Consider the following 19,360-nt stretch of genomic DNA (forward strand, 5'->3'; position numbering starts at 1 on the left):
GGACAGCCTGTGTCTTGAAACACAGTATGAAGCAGCACGTTGATCACAGGGGCCAAAATGTTGCAAGTTTTCCCCTGGAAGAACAAAGGCAGCAATGTGATGTGAGCTTTTCTGTGAAGTCAGTGACGTCATCGGGACTGGATCATCAACACTTCCAACAACAGTAATTCTACACCTGAAAAACCAGCCGTTTCAAGGTGGCTGTGACAGCTTCTTCTTCGTTTTTCTTTCTTTCATTTTTTTTTCCATGTGGGCATACCGTTTCAGACGAGTCATTGGGGAGGAAGTGATAAAGTTGCTGCAAGATGATTACATCAAAAGGCTTTAACCTGTTCTAACAGACCGCACAAGTGATGCACAAAAGGAGCTGAGGTTTTAAAAAAAATCATTTGAAAGACGCCGTAGGTGAAAGATGAGCCTGATGTCTTGATTGGCGGTGACTTGTCGGCAGGAAAGTGAAGTCTGAAAAGCCACAACACAGAGAGTGTCGGCTACGTTTGCTTGTGTTTAGAAAAGGCTTCTATGGAAACCTACCAAATGGAGGGCTATAGGAAGCATGATTCACCAGTCTGGAGGTAAAATAGGAGACAACTCCTGCCCCTGGGATGAACTGTCACATATTCTTAAATTAAATTCTTTTACTCACTTACTGGATATCCTGTGGGGGTGTGGGGATCAGGGTGATGACTGTTTACCATATATATACTGTGGATATATAATGAGAAACAGTCAGAAGAAGGCAGAGTCATTTTCAAACTTGAGGCCAAATCAGTATTTTGTGCACATAAAATCTGATTATTTTACAAGCAAACATGACAAGTGCTGGAACCACAAACAGACACTAAAAACATTTGAGAGAAGGGTCAGCATGTCATACAAAAAGTACAACTTATTCAATTTAGACAGTTTGAAACATAAAGCAGAGGGAGAGTCGCAACAGGGCAACAAGGGCAGCTATCAGAGGGGACTGGATTATACAATACAGACATAACAAGTCTGGCAAAACAGTCCTCTCAGTACAAGCCAGCCACTAATGAAATGGTTTACCTATTGAATTAAGAAAGAGCAATGATTACCTAATCTTAAACAATTTAACACAAACCAAACTTTCAATCTTGGGTAATTTTACTAACCTAAATCTCACTGTTTCCACAAATCTTTAATACTTTAAAATGTATCTCTGTGTTGTGTTGTATTGTGGGACAGTAATTTGATATAACCTGCCCATTGATTAGGGATGAACAAGTGGCAAATATATGAAGAAATGAAATGAAATGAAATCATCATCTATAGACAGAGAGATTTTGAACATGGGTGGTGAATGAATGGTGATGACAGGCTGTTGTTAGGATATATAGAGCTCAAATTTAGCCGCAGGTGTGTCCAAACCGATCAGTAAGTGAATTATGAAGATGTATGTGACCTGTGGGTGTGTTTGATAAAGATAGTTAAGTCCAGAGTAGAAAGTCCTGAGACGCCCAGAGTCACCTACTGTACTGTACAGCCCATAATTCCCAGCTACGCCCGTCATGTGCACGCCAAAGACAATCAACCCTGAGCTGCTGCCATCGCGGCTGCTCACTCAGAGGGTGAGAAAAGGTCTTGGCTTTGCTTGGATTGAAGTAAGCAGCAGCATCATTAATTCAATTCTGAAATAACAGAATCCAGGATATCCTGTGGTTAACCACCAAGGCAAGATATGCGATTGTCTGACCAAAAGGAGAACCCACGCCTGTAATCCTGTCGGCTCTGATAGACGGAATATGAATGTTTGAGTGGAATTCATGAAAACAAGAGTGACTCCAGATGCCCTTTTGCCTTGAGAAAAGTCATTGATTTTGTTTGCTGAGTTGATTCTTGATAGCATTTGCTCAGCAAGTTTGTACTGGAATAGAGAACTTTTGTAGCTGATTTCTACATTTATTTTGTAATACTTGTCATAGCACTGTCTGTGTAGCACAAATGATTCATAAGCGGGTGTGTGCGTGCGTATGTGTCAGTCATGTCCCACACTGAAAACAGTCACCATTGGGACATGAGGTGAAACTTCAGTGGCTGTGCAGGCCCAGCCCCGGCTACACAATGAAGACATCCTTAGAGATGGCCTGTGTTTACTGCCAGGTTGTCAGGGAGTCCCCCACATTCAGGCAATAAGGAAGGGGATTATTTGCTTTGGCCGTGGAAGAAGGCTCTAATCAAATCACTGTGACATGTGAACTCACTGTTTGTCCTCCTCAACACTCAAATTCTCTCCATCCCTGTGGTGTTTCTGTTCACCTTTCACCTCCTCACCTTCCTGTCATGTTTTACAAACAGGTTGTGAAACGTGTCTGAGTGAACTGTTTGAACGAAAGCATGAATGACAACCTGATGACTGCTCAGCTATACACTTTTATGTACTTGCTCCACATCAATGAGAGTAAAATGGCTTAAAACTTCTCTCCAAAAACCCTTGAACAAATTTCTCCCACAGGAAAACCTTGACAGGCATTCTGTGTGATTGTTTTTTTCCTCTCATTCACTCGTATGTTTTCTTCTCTGCCACCCTGCATGTGAACAGAAAGAGGGCGAGATGAAGTAGATCGCTCAGGTTGGGAGGGATTGTCATGTCTAATTGCCACATCGTCTGCCTTATCTGATCTTGCAAGGCTGCTATTGTAATGAAATGCCAGTGGAGGTGAGCCAGGAAAGGTGAAGATTACACATCGTGAGCCATTCATGACACAATCCATCCCTTCATCACTGTGGGTTTTCCACACTCTCAGTCCAGGAAGTACAGTGGGGCATGTGAGGGCTGGATGTGGGCTGGAGGAGGAGGACAGGAGTGCTGAGGTAACCACTCTGATAAGTGATGCATCTCTGCACTGCATTGTGCATTGTGCTTCGACATGACAACCCCATTGTGAGGACGCAGTGTAGAGTAAAGACGCAACAAAGGCTGATTATTTTCTGAGAGGGAAAGGTCAGGTTCCAGCCTGTCGATGCTTTAGAGTGTCAGGAGGATTTTAGCTCGAGTGGATTTCACACGTCTACCGATGACTGTTATTAACGATTAAAACATTGTTACATCAGGTCAGTTTGTTGCTGCCTACTGTTCTAGCCTTTTAAAGGCAAACTCTGGGGTGAATTGTAACTCTGCCGTTTAGTGCCCTGCCATGGTTTCATTAAGAACTGCAGTGTTTAAAATTTTTATATGATTATTATTTTTGCCTGCTTAAAACGTCACTCAGTTATTGTTCAGTTACATCAGTGAGTGATAAGACAGAAAAAACACGTTTTTATGTTTTTGTCTATGTTTTTAATTTACAGAAGATAACTCCTCTCTGTTATATTTCAACTACTTTCGAACTGAATCTCAAAATCACTTTCTCAGAAAGTACAGGGCTTCAGTAATGACTTATGTTGTCTGATGTCCAAACATCCTGTAGATACGTGGGTCTGGAGCAGACGTCTGATGCATTTTCTACGTTCCAGTTGAGACTAAAGAAGGAATTAGTGGTTGGATATAATGGAGAGTATCAGCAATGGTTTGAATTATGGTTTGGACTGAATGATGGGTATCACTCATGTCTTGTAGGTTTGTTGACGGACACAACGCAGCTACATGTAAGACACTCACTCTCATTCTGCCAAAAGAATGCAAAAAAATCCTTTGGGTGACATAAAAAATAGTGTATCAGAGGGGTTTCATGCAATGTATTTAACACTTTGCTGTATTTCAGTCCACATCAGCTGTCGTGATTCACTTCTTTGCTTCCCTGCGACAGCAAGGCGTCTTTTGTTTGGTCCCTCACAGTCTTAAGGAAGGTCATGATGCCGGAGCCACCGGTGCCCCTCTCCTCTAAAGCTCTGGGTGCTCTGCTGATCATCTCCCCCTCTGAATTCTTGCTCTGGTTACGAAGTTGTCGGGCGTGGGCAGCAGGTACTGTGATGAAGCGGCTAACCATGTTGATGTGGTAGCTGCGCAAAGCCAACAGTTTTGTGACACAGAGCTGAAAGGCCTTGTTTAGCCGCTCGCTGGCCTCCTGCTGGACAAAAGACTTTAGGGGGGGTTGCGATGAGATGTCTTGGATCAGCTCCTTGTGTGCAGGTGGCATGTAGCTCCTCATGCGGGTGAGAAAGGCACCTAGATAGGGGCAGTATCACTACAATGAGTCTATCTCTTTCCTCTCTGGCACTGTTGCAATCAAAGGAACCAAAGGGGGAAAAAACTGCTATCTTACCACTTTTGGCTTCATGTTTGACTCCCAGAAGTTCATCAAAGCAGTGCAGCAGGCTGCTCTGTGCAGCGCTCCCACCCGAATACTCCATCGGTGCTGCCTGGACCCCTTCATAAACCAGCCCCTTTGGCATACAGGGATTGTCTTTCCACCTGTGCATGGGCAAAAACACATACATGCACGTTTTTCAAAATCAAGCTTGACTTGACAAATAAATGCCTAGCAAATCACATAAAGCCACAGAGAGAGTTCTGTACCCAGACAAGAAGATCCTCATGATGCCATAGAAGACCGAAGGCTCCACGTACACTGAGGAAAAAAAACACATTAATCAAACATAAATGCTGATAGAGAAATGCTAATACTTGCAAGTTATGCTTGTGCATTACCGTGCATCAGTTTGAGTGCATCTGTCATGTCCTGTATAGACTGGCTGATCTCCTCCAGGGCTCCAGCCACAGTCTCAGCGTCACCACATCTGACACCATTGATCACAACGGGAATATTCTGCAACACAGGACCAGTTTCAGTGGCTCCTGTTTTCATTCAAAGGCAACTTTTATAGCTTTCAGTCAACATGTCAAACACAGTCAATCCTCACACTGATTTTTCACAAGTACTTATTATGTGACTTGACTTATTTTTGAATATAACCTCACCCTCAGTGCAGGGACTGCTTCCAGCTCCACCAGGAGGGTGACCATAAAGAAGCCGCGGACACTGTCTCCACCCGGGAGGCTGAGCAGCAGCTCCAGGTTCCTGCAGTATGCAAGTAAAACAATATCCTTTGTGCTGTGCACATCATAACATCACAGTGCATTATGTGTTGAGGACCAGACTTTAAAGTGAAAGTGCACTTACTCCATGTCAAAAGGGCTGGCACAGGAGAAGTAATGATGAACATGAAAAAGAATGAGAGCAGGTTTACGTTTAACATGTGTTCAGGATGAACTAAACCACATGCAAAGAATAATGGTCCTCACCCCTCTGGATCCTTCTTTCTCCAGTTAGCCAGTACTGCATCTGCATGGGTGAGGATTGGGGGGAGTCCTAAGCGCTGTGACACCTCCCAGTATGGTACAGCCAGGTTTTGTGGCAGCATCTAAGATTAGAATTGTTGACGATGGAAAGTCATTTATATAAGTAGACTGTAGAGCAACTGACATCAGGGAAAAGTCAGTATATGACAAAAATTAAAACTGAAGGCCACAGACAAACCTCAACTGTATCGTTCTCTCCCTCCTGCCAGATGTAGCCCATGGTCATCACACTGAGCGCCAGGTGTGCCAACCGTAACTCCCGGTATGTCTGCAGAAACTGGCTGCTCAGCTGCGGCATCTGAACAGTTATTACACAGCATTAGCACTGAACCATGGCTCCATAAGCGTTGTGAACTGTCATTTTAATTGTGCCCCACTCACCTTGTCAATGTGGCAGCGCAACTCGTGAGTGTGCACAAGCTCTGGGACTTGCAGGGCAATATCCATCCATGGCTGGTAGTACGGTGGAAGCTCTTCCTTTGAGAGTCAAGTTGTCAGAGTCAGGCATTTTAACTGCTGATTTTAAGGCCTGTTACATAATGTACATTTGATTGTTTACATTGCTACATGCACAGTAACATTGAACTTGGCAAAGGGTCGAGACAAAATATGAGTTTGTAAACACATGCTGCTGTAGGAAAAAAAAAGTTTTGTTTCACATAAACCAAACAGGAACAATGCCAGATTTCAATTTCCCTTCAGTCAGTTGGTCTCAATAGATACCACCAGCCACAAGCTCCCACAAGTTAGCCGTTTTATGACTGCTAAACCAGGAGCACCATTTTCATTTAATGCGAATTAAAATTAGTTCCAGTTAAATTACTGCCTGTGTAAGATTTGCCTGGATTTTTTTATTCTTAAGTCACATTTCTAATACCTTTCAGAGACTAAGGTTTCTTGGCAATCAGATATTTCCTCAAGGCTCTTGCTGTATAAGGTAAAATGTAAAAACTGTGAAAAGGCAGAAAAGGAATGTGATCCACTGAGGTTTTCCACCTACCAGAGGATCAGGGAGGATGAAGCCAAGCTCCTCAGAGACATGATAGGAGTCCAGAGAAAAAGAAGACTTGGAGTCTGATTCAGGAGCAGCCATAGAAAAAGTAACAGAAAACTCACAGACAGCAACGATCCTCTGACTATCCGATTGGTTCAAGAGACCCCAACCTGTCTGGACTCCGGCACAGAGTTCACTTTAAAGCTGTCGTCAACAATGATTGCAGTTGCTTACACAATATTTAACCTGTATTTCTGCTATTGCACAATTTTGAGTTAAGTGAACAAAAGCTTATGATTCACTATGTAAATCATTCAGTGGAGGATGTCCATGGTCATTAACCCTATGTCTGCACAGGCATCAATCTAAGTTGTTTTGTATAAATTGATGACTCTCAAACTTTTTCTGCTATGAACTGCCTGAAAATACATGACCTCCAACACATAATTTGTCCCTCCTGAGCAATGATAAGGGGAAACAAATAATAGAAAGCATCTAAGCTAAAATCAAGGACAACATGACAGCATCAACAATCTCTTGTTTGTTTCATTTTCATATTCATTCAACTTTCATTCTATGCTTTTTTCAGTGCAGTGGCTCAGTGTCCCTCTACTCCACAGGCTGAAAATCACTGGTAGAAACAGTGAAAGTCAGTGAAAGGGAGCTGAAAGACCAAAAGATTAAAAACAAACTTAAATTCCAAGAAAAAGGTTATCTCCATCTTTATGAATGTGTAGTTTGTATGTTTTGATTTCTGTTCATTTACCACACAATTGCTACAGTTATGATATCAAAATATAATGTTACATGGACTGTATTACGATGCATTAGTTCAGTTTCCATATTTTTTTTTTAAATTCTGGGCATTGTTCCACCCTTTGCTCTTGTTTTATTATGTTTATGTTGTGGCTCAGTGCTGAAGCGAGAATGAAGGAAATGTAGACTGTCAGCCCCACCTGGTGGACCGGACTGAGCATTGCAGGAGTTTCAGTAACACAAGCTATAAGCAAGTAGCAAGTTAAGAGTGAATCAATATCACTTGGTCCTTCACAACAACAACAACAACAACCAAAAGTGCGTTTTACTGTGTGAACTCGTTGATGTCATTTTAGGACGCTGACATGCTGTGTCCTCTTGCAAAAGGATACAAATGTTTAAAACCATTTCACAGAACGATCCTTGTGTGAATCGACTAAGAGGTCGAGGTTGATTTCTTTCAAAATAACTGCAGTGCAGCTTTGCCACTGATTCCTTCTAAAAGTTGGAAGTCTAAAGGTCAACTGTAATTTGATCTTCTTGGTCCTGACTGACTGTGTAACCGCTGAGGGAAACACAGAATGACGGAGGTAAAAGATAAACTCACACTTCAGAATTTGGTTCATTGTGGTTTTCAGGCCTTTCCTAAACTGCACCATCTGAGCCTGTGAGGACAGAGCTACTGAGTCCAGCCGGAGTGGAAATAACCTTTATGTAACAGTGAAACCTCCCACCATCTGTGCACTATGGCTATCAGTGTTTGTGAGCAGTCACAGACCAAACATGGCAAGAAATTTCTTTGCTTGAGTTATCCTGCCGTTATCATACCAGTAACTGCATTGCCCTAAAGTAATAACAATAATGGAGCAGCTGTGTGTGTATGTCAACACAGTTCAAAGACATTCTCCTAATCATTAACACTGGACTAATAACGGTCTTGACTCACGTCATAACCATGATAAATGCGAGTCTAATGCACACCAAGTAGATTTAGCTCATTAAACTGCTCGGTTATTGTGAGTTGGTTCTTTTCAGATTTACTGTATACTGCTGTATACTAAACACTTGTGTATTACCTTGTTGGCCTTCAGTATTAGATCTATTAGATAATTTTCTCCACACAAACTCATTGCGCTTTAGAGGAGCTAAAGGAGTTAATTTGATACCAGGACACAGCAGGTTATTTATGTAAAGCTCCACAGCTAAGATGACTCATGCATTTTTCCTCTTTACAGTGCTCTTCAATGATGATACACGGATCCAAAAACTGATGTGTGTAACAGCCCTGCGATTCCTTTTTTAAATTGAATTTGTGTCATGCATTTTTGCAATCATTGTATATATGCATCCATGCTGTATACACACACACACACACACACACACACACACACAGTAGTTAGTCGCTGCAGGGTAAGTTCGACCCGTCCCCAGTGAACATGTAATAGACCCGCCCTTGAACACAACACCATCAATTAACGCTTAGGGAGCTGATCATCCAAGATAACGTGCAAAACTGTGCACGGTGTGTTTGACCCGGCATGAATGCATGGGGGCCGTGTATGTATGCAATGTGTACTGTCACACTCACAGCGCGAGCAGTGAAAAGTGCAACCCACAGTGTTTGAAGGGAGAGGTTAAAAAAGCATGTGCAGGACTGGAGGCCAGTGAACCCGGGCTGCTTACGAGCTGTGGAATGAGATTTGCGCGACTTTAAAGTGGATCAGTGTTTTGTAATGAATGGGTTTTTTTTTCCGTCGGTGCGCCAGCCTATTATTAGCTACGGAGGCCTTACAGTAAGTGGAGGTGGTTCTGTGACGGTCAGAGCTGCAGCTCCGCAACACACCGACAGGCTTCAGATCGGCGTTCGTATTTGTGGCGATGCAATCGGGCTCGTCGCACTGATCCACAGGACCTTTCCTGAAACATCTGCGCTCGGCCGCTCTGTTTTCTAGCCTCGTTCACCTTGCCTTGAAGATGAAGTTAAACGCGAGCTGCCGTCAGGTGCCAGCCGCATCCGATGGAGCCCTGCTTTTTGTCTCGTTCATCGACCAGCCCCATGCAGCACTTCCTTATGTTGCGGTAAGAGGGAAAACGACGCGTTCCCTGCGAGAGAACCAAACGGTTCTGTTTCCCAATGGCTGATTTTGCGGTGAACGCGGAGCCGATAAACAGGCTCAAGAGTCAGTGACGGGGTGTTACATAACGCGTAATGCAGCAGAGCCTCATGACTAGTGTCTCGGTGGTGGAGGGACTGTTCGGTCCTCCTGGTAGGATATGCACAATTTTATCATATCTGTCGTGGGTGATAACTGAGACTGCGAGCGTATTTATGAAGCATAGGTAGTCTGGAGGCGCTGTGTGGGTTGTTTAGAATATCTGACCATATAAAAAGCGATTAATTAATTCGGGAGTTGCGCAGTGTAGACTAACAGGAAAGGGCATATGAATGAGCAACATTAGAGGCGGTGTATCTCCACACAGGCCCCTTCTAAGGTCATTCTGTCAGATGTTTTTTGGGTGTATGCCTTAATGGATGCAGATTGTGCAGTCAATGAACGGCTGATTTTATGAATGACTGCAAACGCCAAGTGACCGTTAGAAAAAAAAATCATAGTAACCCTTAGTAGTAATCTCTGGAGTATCGTATACATGCCAGAAATATCAAACTCTAAGGCTGTGAGAGACACATACTGTTTTAATGACTGTAGTCTAGGTCATAGAGAAAGTGATGCTTTTTTCCTTTCAGCAGGTCTTTGGACTCCTGGCAGATACAGGAACACCAGGACCATATGAAATCATTCATAAGAAGTTAGCTCAGAGAACGTGCATATGAATGACTCTTCTGATCAAAGGTTGTGATTCCCAGTGCGGTGACTCTGCTGGGGACTGAGCTCAGATGGTGGTCTGGTGTTTGTGCATGTGGACTAAGGATGTGGGAGTCAAGTCCACAGTGACAGGTGTGCTGAGGTGGCACAAATTACAATTAGAAATAGAGCTAGATTACTTAACAGTAAGCCACCACAGCATTTTTTTTAATGTATACCGTGTTGATGCTTTTGTTAGATAAGAAAAGAAATATTAGTGTAATATCTGCAGGTTGTCTGATGTACGCTGTGACACACAGAGAGACGCAGGCTACAGTTCCCTTGGAAACCAGTCTTGCTACCTAATTCATCAGCCACCATTTTCACAGTACAGAAATAGTCTGTTTACCTGTTCTCTCCATTTTATTTAATGAAGCCAGTATTTGCGAAGGTCAGATTTCTACATATATGATTAATGTGATGATTGAAGCTAAACTTTAAGGTAAGGTTGTTTGGTATGTAATATAGGAACCACCAATAGGGAAAGGTATTGCAGATGGTTGAAGGGATTACAGAAATATCTGGATGTAATTACATCAACCCTTATTAACCCGTACTATACAAACTAAATAGTTTTATTTTGAGTATGCATTATTCCTAAACTGATTCTTTTGCAGTTGTAAACTCATTGGATCCCCCTGCCCAAAAAAAAAAAAAAAAAAAAATTAGACCCCTTTTTGTTGGCTTGTCCCTTTAAATTTTTTCCTCCATCGGAAACCAGGACAGGGAACTTGTGAATGGGCACAGGGAAGTCACGAGACCATCCATTGATAGCTCTGCAGGCAGAACGAGCAGTGCTGATGCAGCTTTCTGTGCTCCTTCATACATCGACAGGTCCCCGCTGACAGATTCTGATATGGACTATGAGAGGCCAAACGTTGAAACTATCAAGTGTGTGGTGGTAGGAGACAATGCCGTTGGGAAGACCCGCCTCATCTGTGCCCGGGCCTGCAATGCCACACTGACTCAGTACCAATTACTTGCAACACATGTGCCCACAGTCTGGGCAATTGACCAGTACAGAGTATGCCAGGAGGTGAGTATACAAGCCTTTAAGATTACCTGCATGTGAATGTGTTTTTGAGGATTTAAATTTCTGGTCACTCAGCTTAACCAAATCTATAGATGAGACATATTGAGCTGTAGACATTCATTCACTAGTGACTTGCAGAAACTAACGGTTGAACGTGTCATCACTTGTTAGGTATTAGAGCGCTCCAGAGATGTGGTGGATGATGTCAGCGTGTCCCTTCGCCTCTGGGACACATTCGGGGACCACCATAAGGACAGGCGTTTTGCGTATGGCAGGTGAGATAATGTAAAATTCAATGTTAGTCTACCCTGCTCATATACTGCCTGAGCTGAGAGAACTTGTCCTCCGTCTTCCCTTCAGGTCTGATGTGGTGGTACTGTGCTTCTCAATCGCCAACCCCAACTCTCTATACCATGTGAAGACTATGTGGTACCCAGAGATCAAGCACTTCTGCCCCCGTGCTCCTGTCATCTTGGTGGGCTGTCAGCTGGACCTGCGTTATGCAGACCTGGAGGCAGTGAACAGAGCACGGCGGCCTTTAGCCAGGTAGTGGGACAAGAATTTTCATGGGAAAGTCAGAGATTGTTTAAGATTTGATTTTGATTTACTATTTTCTAGTGCCAGAATTGCCTTTGATATATTCATTTGTTTTCCAGACCCATTAAATCCAATGAGATTCTGCCTCCAGAGAGAGGCCGGGAGGTGGCCAAGGAGTTGGGAGTGCCATATTATGAAACCAGTGTTGTTGCTCAATTTGGAGTCAAGGACGTCTTTGATAATGCCATCCGAGCTGCGCTCATCTCACGCCGCCACCTGCAGTTTTGGAAATCTCACCTCAGAAATGTGCAGCGGCCTCTCCTTCAGGCGCCCTTCCTGCCACCAAAACCTCCCCCACCCATAATCACTGTGCCTCCTCCCCCAACCACCACCGAGGAGCATCCAGTCGGTCTTCTGGAGGACCCACACTGTGCTGATGTCATCCTGGTCCTTCAGGAACGACAGAAAATCTTTGCACACAAGATATACTTGGCGACGTCGTCTTCAAAGTTCTACGACCTCTTTATTATGGACACACAAAATGAGGAGACTGAGCGACCCACCCGTGGCCCTCTCTCTGGCCGAGAGCTGCTGATGCGTGCTGCTAGCTTTGACGTTTGCGAGAGCAGCGATGATGGAGACAGGGCCAACCTGAGGGCCTGCACCAGTGATGGGACCTTGAAAGACTCCGAGGGTGGACGACGGGGCAGAATGCTCTCCTCGTGGAGCCGAGCTTTCGTCAGCATCCAGGAGGAGCTGGTGGATGACCCTGTGACGTACAGCCCCAGGCCCATGACTGTAGTGCACATGGACCAGTCCATGCAGCTGGGCCCTTTCCGAGCAGTACTGCGCTACCTGTACACAGGTCAGCTAGACGAGAACGAGAAAGAGCTAATGCACATTGCGCACATTGCTGAGCTGCTGGAGGTCTTTGATCTGCGGATGATGGTGGCAAACATACTTAACAATGAAGCCTTCATGAACCAAGAAATCACCAAAGCCTTCCACGTACGGCGCACAAACAGAGTCAAAGAGTGCTTGGCCAAAGGCACATTTTCCGGTGAGTGGAAATCATCAATCCACGCTTGTTCTTGTGTTCTGCCTGACATAGAGTGGGTGCAGGTCAAAGTGAGGTGCTATCAGCTCCTGTCTCTGCTCCTCTGTATTGCAGATGTAGTATTCAAACTAGATGATGGGACGATCATGGCCCACAAGCCTTTACTCATCTCTAGTTGTGACTGGATGGCAGCTATGTTTGGCGGTCCTTTTGTGGAGAGCTGCACCAAAGAGGTACGTCCACAAACATCACTGGTTTCTTCTGTGAAGTAAGACCAACAAGTACAGTCAACACTGGGCAAAACATTTATTCTACATTGTCCATAATTTCAAGAAGCTTTCTTATTGCCCATCGACCTATAAAGCAGCAGCATTTAAAATTCAGTCACTTTACAATTACGCAAAGCACAGTAATGCAGCAAAGATCAATATACAAACTGATCCAAGTAAGGCACCAATGAGCTATGTGGCCTGTGTGCAATGATAATTGAATTAGAGGATTGCAAGTCTGTTGTAATACAATTATGCTGGCTACTGTGATCCAAACATGAGCTCAGTACTTTGTCTTGCTATCTTAAGCCAGGCTCAGAATACAGGAGTTTCAGGTTGATTTAATTCCAATTTGCCCCAGTTTTTATGTTATTATTCACGCTGCAGCTAAAGCAGAACTGATAAACTAAAGAATAAATTTGAAAATATTTTTTATTTTTTTATTTTCATTACATCATATAATTGCAAAGGGGAAAAATTCCTCTTGCCTTTTCATTAAATGCAGAACACAGCAGAAGCCTTGGGCCCATAAGTGATGACTGTGTCACATGTTGCTGTTTCTAAGGTGCTGTTTCCCAACACAACTCGCAGCTGCATGAGGGCAGTGCTAGAATATCTGTACACGGGGCGGTTTTGTTCTCGGCCTGACCTGGATGCAATGGAGCTTATTGTTCTTGCCAATCGTCTTTGCCTCCCCCACCTGGTTGCACTTACAGGTATTGCATTTGATATATTTATTAGCATGTAAACCACCGCATTGTATTACACAAAGCCTTTGTGTGTGATTTCAAGTTGATGCCTGTGGTGACTAGCTTTCATGTTTCTTTCAGAGCTCTACACAGTAACAGTATTGACCGAGGCAGCAATGATGGGGGCTGACATTGATGGAGATGTGCTGGTGTACTTGGATATGGCCCAGGTAGTGTCAGCTGTCACCAAACAGGGACTGCATTTAAAGCTCTTATGTAATGTTTTGGCGAATTAGATTTTTATTAATGAGGGCATTTCTCAGGAAAAATAGCTCTGGGGGAGCCAAAGAAACAGTTTTTTAGAGCACAAGTCAGCTATCTGGCAAAAATGGAAGGCAAGGGATCTTTTGGGCAGTGGGCATTTAGGACAAAGGAGTCTCCCAGTGCAGGCTCAGCACTTCAGTTTATCTCAACATTCAGACTCAGATGTGCTTCTGGTTCAGCTATATTTTTGCTTCAGCTCTCATCAGTGTTTTATGCAAGGCTGGATTACCCGCTGAGCTACAAGGTCATTTTGTGGCAAATTGATTAATTGCTATTTCATTTGGTAATATGCACAACTAAAGCCCAAAAATAAAATATAAATTGCAGTGAAAGTCATTGCATGCGTTTCTAACATAATCTTGAGGCCCAGTCTTACTGAAAAGCTCTGTGTTCAGAGCAAACAGAAGCCCCTGTCACTTATGTCTGCTCTGTTAAGCTCAGCTATACTTTGTCAGTTTTCAGTTTTGGATGCACTTTCTCAGTTGCCAGATGTTAAAATTAGCTTCTAGTGTTACCATGCTAATGTTAGCATCAAGGTTAAAGAAAAGGTGAGGCTCCTGAGTGCAGATGATGAGCAACAACTTAAATTTATTCAAAGGAGCTGAATCACTGCAGCTGAAGCTGATGCATGTTGAGCAAACTCCCACAAAATGTAGAGCCAGGAATAACAGAGCAGATTTAAACGTGACAATCAGAACACGAGGTCATCTAGAATGGCTACTGCGCTCTCGTCAATTATGAATAAAAGTCCTTTTTTTTCCGTTCATGCACTAATGACTGTGGCTTTTAAGTCTTCCCCATTTAGGTTTAGCTCAGGCGAGGTGTCTGTATCCAAAGTGACATCCACAACATCAATGCATGTAGGAAAATGTACATAAACACATCAGGAGTACAGAAATGACAAATAATGATGTTGTATGTTGGCAGTTCCACGGTGCCCAACAGCTCACTGGCTGGTGTCTTCACCACATTTGCACCAACTACAACAGCGTCTGCCGCAAGTTCCCCCGAGACATGAAGGCCAAATCTACAGGTAACACACATGTTCTCTTACAGCACACCAGCGATGTCTAATTCCCTCTCATTCGTACTAAACACTAACCTGACATACAGTATGCCAACAAAGCCAGCTAAGACTTGTGTGTCATGTGTGGCCATTTGGATCAACATGAAATAAAAACATGTTTAATAGGGCTTAAGGAAAGTTGGCCAATTTAAATGAAATCTGTAAAAGCAGATTAAGCTCAGCAGATGCATTCCAGCTCAGTAAGAGTTATATTTAGTTTTCAGCACATCAGGAGCACAATAATAATTTCCTTATATGCTCAAGGACTTAATGGTTTCTGCCTGCACTCTCCTGGTTTGATCAATAATCCAAAAATACGACTGCATCATCTGGGTCTTTGGTTGCTTTTTTTTTCTCAACATGCTGCAACATGTCTTCTTCTCTTGAAAACCCTATCCAGCATTTTCAGATTCTTAACACAGTTTATTCTGATGCAGAGAACCAAGAGTACTTTGAGAAACATCGCTGGCCGCCTGTGTGGTACCTGAAAGAGGATGACCACTACCAAAGAGCACGCAAGGAGCGCGACAAGGAGGACTACTTGTACCAGAGACGTCAGTGTAAACGCAAGTGGCTCTTCTGGAACCTTCCTTCCTCCCCGAACTCAAACTCTTCTTCGTCTGGCTCATCCGCTGTCATCTGACCGAGCGGTAAGGCCAGGTCCACTATGGAGTGAGGAGCGTCAGTGGATGCGGGCTGTGAAAGATGCAACAGAAGATAAGCACTGCAGGCTAGGTATGCCCCAGTTATTCAGGCACACAGTTTGTCCTCCTGTTTGTTTGCCTCTGCAGTCAAAAGGCACTCCTCCAGGTTTGCAAGGTCAGCTCAGTGTGGCGGTTAAAGTCATGAGTTTTGTTCCTCAGATTTCCAGCTTTGTGTATATGAGACTCAAACCTCAGTGATATGAACCTCACTGACAAATGGCACAGTGTAACTGGCGCAAATGACAACTCACATTGATTGTTATATATTCCACCGCCCGAGTTTTAGGTTTTAAAAATAAGACTCTGCTGGCACAGAACTTTTCCACCTATGATTCATAATTACCATCAATTATCCTGAACTGATAACCAAGTGCTGCTTATCAGCTGCAACAACCAGCAATTCAACACAGACCCTCTCAGTCTCAGAGATATAACACTTTGCCCTTAAGTGTTTGTACAATCTACCAAACCATGTGTACAGTGTGATCTCATCAACAGGATGTAACAATGATAAAGCCTACCAGGAGTCGGTTATTAAAGTCATTCACTCTAACCATGCTGATTAATGATTGTGAACGCATAAATGAAAATACTGGAAAGTTCCACTCCTGTTTGTTTTTGCTCAGTCCTTCTAATTCTGAATGTTTGTGTGCGGACGCACTCAGCATTTATGTATTGTGATCGTGCGATTTGTGACCTCATGTCAAAAAAAGGGCTTTAAGTTTACATGAATGCATTCAGTGACCTGAGACGCAAGAGATCCCAAATCAAGGAAAATATCTGTATTTTCTGTACAATGCCAGCAAAAACAAACCAGATCACTATTATTTCCTAAGCGATGCTCGATGAGGCTCGTTAGCACGTATTTCCAGAGTCCCGTAGTTTTACGCTGAGTGACTCCATCGGCTCGATCAAAGCAACGCAAGAGCCAATAGCAACATTTCCAGAGCTAAAGCGACCACATGTACGTTACCAGCCGTCTGTGACGATGTGTCTCTTGCATCTGTCCATGGTGGTGATTTGGCCTTTATAGATCTGTCTTAGTTGACGAGAGGATGCCCCCTGACTGTCTGCAGTTGGCTGTGTTAGACTTTTACATGCAGGAGGCTTCCTCATGCCTGGGTGAAGTCGTCCATACTCTTCTACACACCTCGAGCACTTTCTGGACTCTCCTCCACAGAGACACACACACCAAAACCTCCAGTAGCAGCATCCTGGTGAACGGCACTAAGGACAGCATGGTGTCGTGACACGCTGCAGTAAATGTAAAGACAGGAACTGGGGAGGATTGGAGACAATATATTTAAGTTGTTCTGAGACCATGATAGTACATTCGTTTTGCACACCAAACATTATATGTATGTTCAAGATTGTCATCTGCTGTTGTACTTGATTGTAGGATGGACTTGTTAGCATGGTGCTCAGTGAAGATGGGTAGTATTGTAAATTGTACAGAATATCAGATGAACTGCAAGTAACTTGTATCAGTCTAATGTGCACTGCAGGCAGTGAGCAGAATCGTACAGTATTACTGAGTAATACAAATACTGAACATAGACTTGACTTATCAGACTTGCATTTAGTTACTGTGCAGCTATAAAGTGTTGTCAAAATAACTGAATACTCATAGTGCTGACCTCCACTTAGATCTGTTATATACTGTAGTACAAATGCAAATTACAGGCAGTTCAAATGAACAGTTGACTAATTGTAAAACCGGATTACAGTGCAAAGAAACGTAGACACATGTTTATATAAATGACATTATGAAAACTTCATCAAAAAAACAAAGACACCGTCATTATCAAAAAAGTAAATTCTGATTGCAGTATTTGCTTTTGCCGCATATGTTAAAGAAATGCTTGTTTTAATCCTGCACATGATTGGTTATACTTTTCCATACAGCTTTTGACTACACAGATATTTAGAGCCCGAACAAAGAGCTTAAAACGATTAAGTGGTATGAATCAATTCAGTGACAAAACCCATTTCTTGCTTGCATTAACTCCTGACCTAATAGCTACGCTGCATGAAATAGCTGCCAAAATAGATGAAGTTTAATCATTCTTTTAAAGTGTAAGATGTAGATTAATTGTGGTGCTCTAAGCAGTAGCTTTAAATTGTTCCTAATTACATTAACTTTTGTCTATTGCCAATTAAACATAAGAACTGTCATATAGAATATCTTACATGATCAAATCTTTTGGCACATGTGGTCAGACATTAGAAAAAGGGATGGATATTTCAGAGGCTCTTTTATCCTAATTCTGAATTTCTAATTTATTAGATCACCTGACTAATAAATAATAATATCCAGTGTTCACATAAAATGCATTTCGTTGTCAGCAGGAGGGTCTCTGTTGTTATAATTTGCCTCGGTGGTGTAAATGATAAGGTTCATAGACATGCATTTCATTCCTCAGTGCATTGCATTTATCAGTGAATCTTCTGCTGATGTTTTGCATCAACAACACCTCATGCCTTAATGTACAGTGTAGTGTGCGGTACTGAATGTAAAGTAGTGTTACTGTGGTTACTAGTTTGTTTGCTAAATGTTCAGTTACCATGGTGCTCTTTAGGTTGTGAGTGTATTTGTAAATGTACATAATCCATCATTTGGATGTTAAGCAATTGATCTTTGATTCGAGGAGTTCGATGTTTGTGCTTTAGTTTGAACACTGTGTAGGATTTATGTTCTTTAACAGGCGTAAACACAAAGCTAATTACTGAGACTCTGACCATTAAGGCCACTCTAGACTAGCATAATGACAAACCATCAATTTGTGACATTAATCATGAAATGAATGCAGGGATTTCAAATTTGTTTCATTATTTTAAAGTTGCTTATGCTAACAAGCTCCAGTTTTGGAGTCTGTATAATTAAAAAATGCTGAGACATGCAGCCACCGGAAGTTAAATTGTAACTCAAACATGTAAATAGTAATTGTGCGATGACTTGCAATTCAAACTTGGCATAGCAATTGATACAAGCAATTGCATAGTTTAACATAGATACTGTTTTTTTGTACTATGCATACTGAAATGTCTGACTTTGAAACTACAAACTTGCACTGCTTTGTAGCACCAGGTTCTCTTCAAATTGCATTAGAGGGTATAGCAACGTCATTAGATAGTAGACAACATCAGGTAAAGAAGAAGAAGAAGATTAGATCATAAATTACTGAGAAGTTGTCTCTTGGGCCCTTTTCCATATGTTTGGGTGCTAATATCACCGCTGCAGAGAAGCACAAACCAAAGGGAGCTTTAGCAGCACCAGGAATATAATATATATGCTGCACAATCACTACTGCATAGTTTAAGAGGCCTTGTTCAGAAATGGTTGAAAAATTCAATTAAAAAAAAAAAGAAATCAAAAGAAAAAAACTTGAATGTTTTCTCAGTGTTCAAAGCCTAGATGACGTTTTCCTTGGTCATCAGGTATTTTTGTTCTCAAGAGCTGTTTTTATTGTTTGGGGAGCTGTAAATCTGAAATTCTGTAGCATGTGTTCTTGAAAATGTGTAAATAATATTTACTAAATAAAAAAGCAGCAACAACACACAGGAGCATCCTGTTCCGCTTTGGTGTGGCGCCGGTCTGTTTGTTTTTGTCCTGTCACATGAAACTTGTGCAGCGTCACAGGACAGCAGGATCCTGCACTGCGCAGAGGCGGCAGCAGCCACAGCAGAAGCGACAGCCGCCACCTGAAGAAACCCTGCGACCCAGCACAAGTGGACAACTTCATAAAGATGGTAATGTTCAAATCAACGTAGCTGCTCCGCTGCACTTTGTACGCAGAGACGTTTAAA

General features: G+C 42.7%; 3 protein-coding genes across 7 annotated transcripts in view; 2 read left to right on the forward strand and 1 right to left on the reverse strand.

The window, feature by feature from the left end:
* Positions 1 to 757: 757 nt before the first annotated feature.
* ido1 (indoleamine 2,3-dioxygenase 1) lies at positions 758 to 6,454 on the reverse strand. The gene is made up of 10 exons (XM_046387131.1): positions 6,261 to 6,454; positions 5,642 to 5,737; positions 5,439 to 5,558; positions 5,204 to 5,322; positions 5,082 to 5,096; positions 4,880 to 4,979; positions 4,610 to 4,727; positions 4,478 to 4,529; positions 4,224 to 4,372; positions 758 to 4,126 (listed from the first exon to the last, which is right to left on the reverse strand). The coding sequence occupies exons 1-10, from the start codon at positions 6,351 to 6,353 to the stop codon at positions 3,729 to 3,731; spliced, it is 1,260 nt and encodes a 419-aa protein (XP_046243087.1). The 5' UTR covers positions 6,354 to 6,454; the 3' UTR covers positions 758 to 3,728.
* Positions 6,455 to 7,415: 961 nt separating this feature from the next.
* On the forward strand, positions 7,416 to 17,349 carry LOC124058167 (rho-related BTB domain-containing protein 2-like). Of its 4 annotated transcripts, none has more exons than XM_046387128.1 (10): positions 7,416 to 7,779; positions 10,709 to 10,910; positions 11,079 to 11,182; positions 11,268 to 11,453; positions 11,564 to 12,504; positions 12,616 to 12,734; positions 13,336 to 13,486; positions 13,601 to 13,689; positions 14,711 to 14,816; positions 15,287 to 17,349. In XM_046387128.1, the coding sequence occupies exons 1-10, from the start codon at positions 7,757 to 7,759 to the stop codon at positions 15,490 to 15,492; spliced, it is 2,127 nt and encodes a 708-aa protein (XP_046243084.1). In that variant the 5' UTR covers positions 7,416 to 7,756; the 3' UTR covers positions 15,493 to 17,349. The 4 variants fall into 4 exon arrangements, with proteins under 4 accessions (XP_046243084.1, XP_046243083.1, XP_046243086.1 ...); XM_046387127.1 differs by lacking the exon at positions 7,416 to 7,779 and adding an exon at positions 8,411 to 9,089; XM_046387130.1 differs by lacking the exon at positions 7,416 to 7,779 and adding an exon at positions 9,102 to 9,277.
* A 1,782-nt stretch (positions 17,350 to 19,131) lies between these two features.
* Positions 19,132 to 19,360, forward strand: part of LOC124058169 (phosphatidylethanolamine-binding protein 4) — a 49,624-nt gene continuing 49,395 nt past the window's right edge. Inside the window, exon 1 of one of the 2 annotated variants that reach the window (XM_046387133.1) lies at positions 19,132 to 19,303. In XM_046387133.1, the coding sequence (XP_046243089.1) occupies positions 19,301 to 19,303 (3 nt within the window). In that variant the 5' untranslated portion in view covers positions 19,132 to 19,300. The remainder of the gene's footprint in view (positions 19,304 to 19,360) is intronic. The other variant, XM_046387132.1, reaches the window with a different exon arrangement.

This window comes from Scatophagus argus, chromosome 4 (assembly GCF_020382885.2).
Source record: "Scatophagus argus isolate fScaArg1 chromosome 4, fScaArg1.pri, whole genome shotgun sequence".
Lineage (NCBI taxonomy): Eukaryota > Metazoa > Chordata > Actinopteri > Scatophagidae > Scatophagus > Scatophagus argus.

Coding starts and splice junctions, on each gene's coding strand:
- ido1 (XM_046387131.1), bottom strand. CDS start 6,353: ATGGCTGCTCCTGAATCAGACTCCAAGTCTTCTTTTTCTCTGGACTCC. Junction 4,728..4,879: donor AAGCAGTCCCTGCACTGAGG/GTGAGGTTATAT, acceptor CCTGTGTTGCAG/AATATTCCCGTTGTGATCAA. Junction 4,127..4,223: donor CAAACATGAAGCCAAAAGTG/GTAAGATAGCAG, acceptor GCCCCTATCTAG/GTGCCTTTCTCACCCGCATG.
- LOC124058167 (XM_046387127.1), top strand. CDS start 9,028: ATGGAGCCCTGCTTTTTGTCTCGTTCATCGACCAGCCCCATGCAGCAC. Junction 9,090..10,708: donor CAGCACTTCCTTATGTTGCG/GTAAGAGGGAAA, acceptor ATACATCGACAG/GTCCCCGCTGACAGATTCTG. Junction 14,817..15,286: donor CATGAAGGCCAAATCTACAG/GTAACACACATG, acceptor ATTCTGATGCAG/AGAACCAAGAGTACTTTGAG.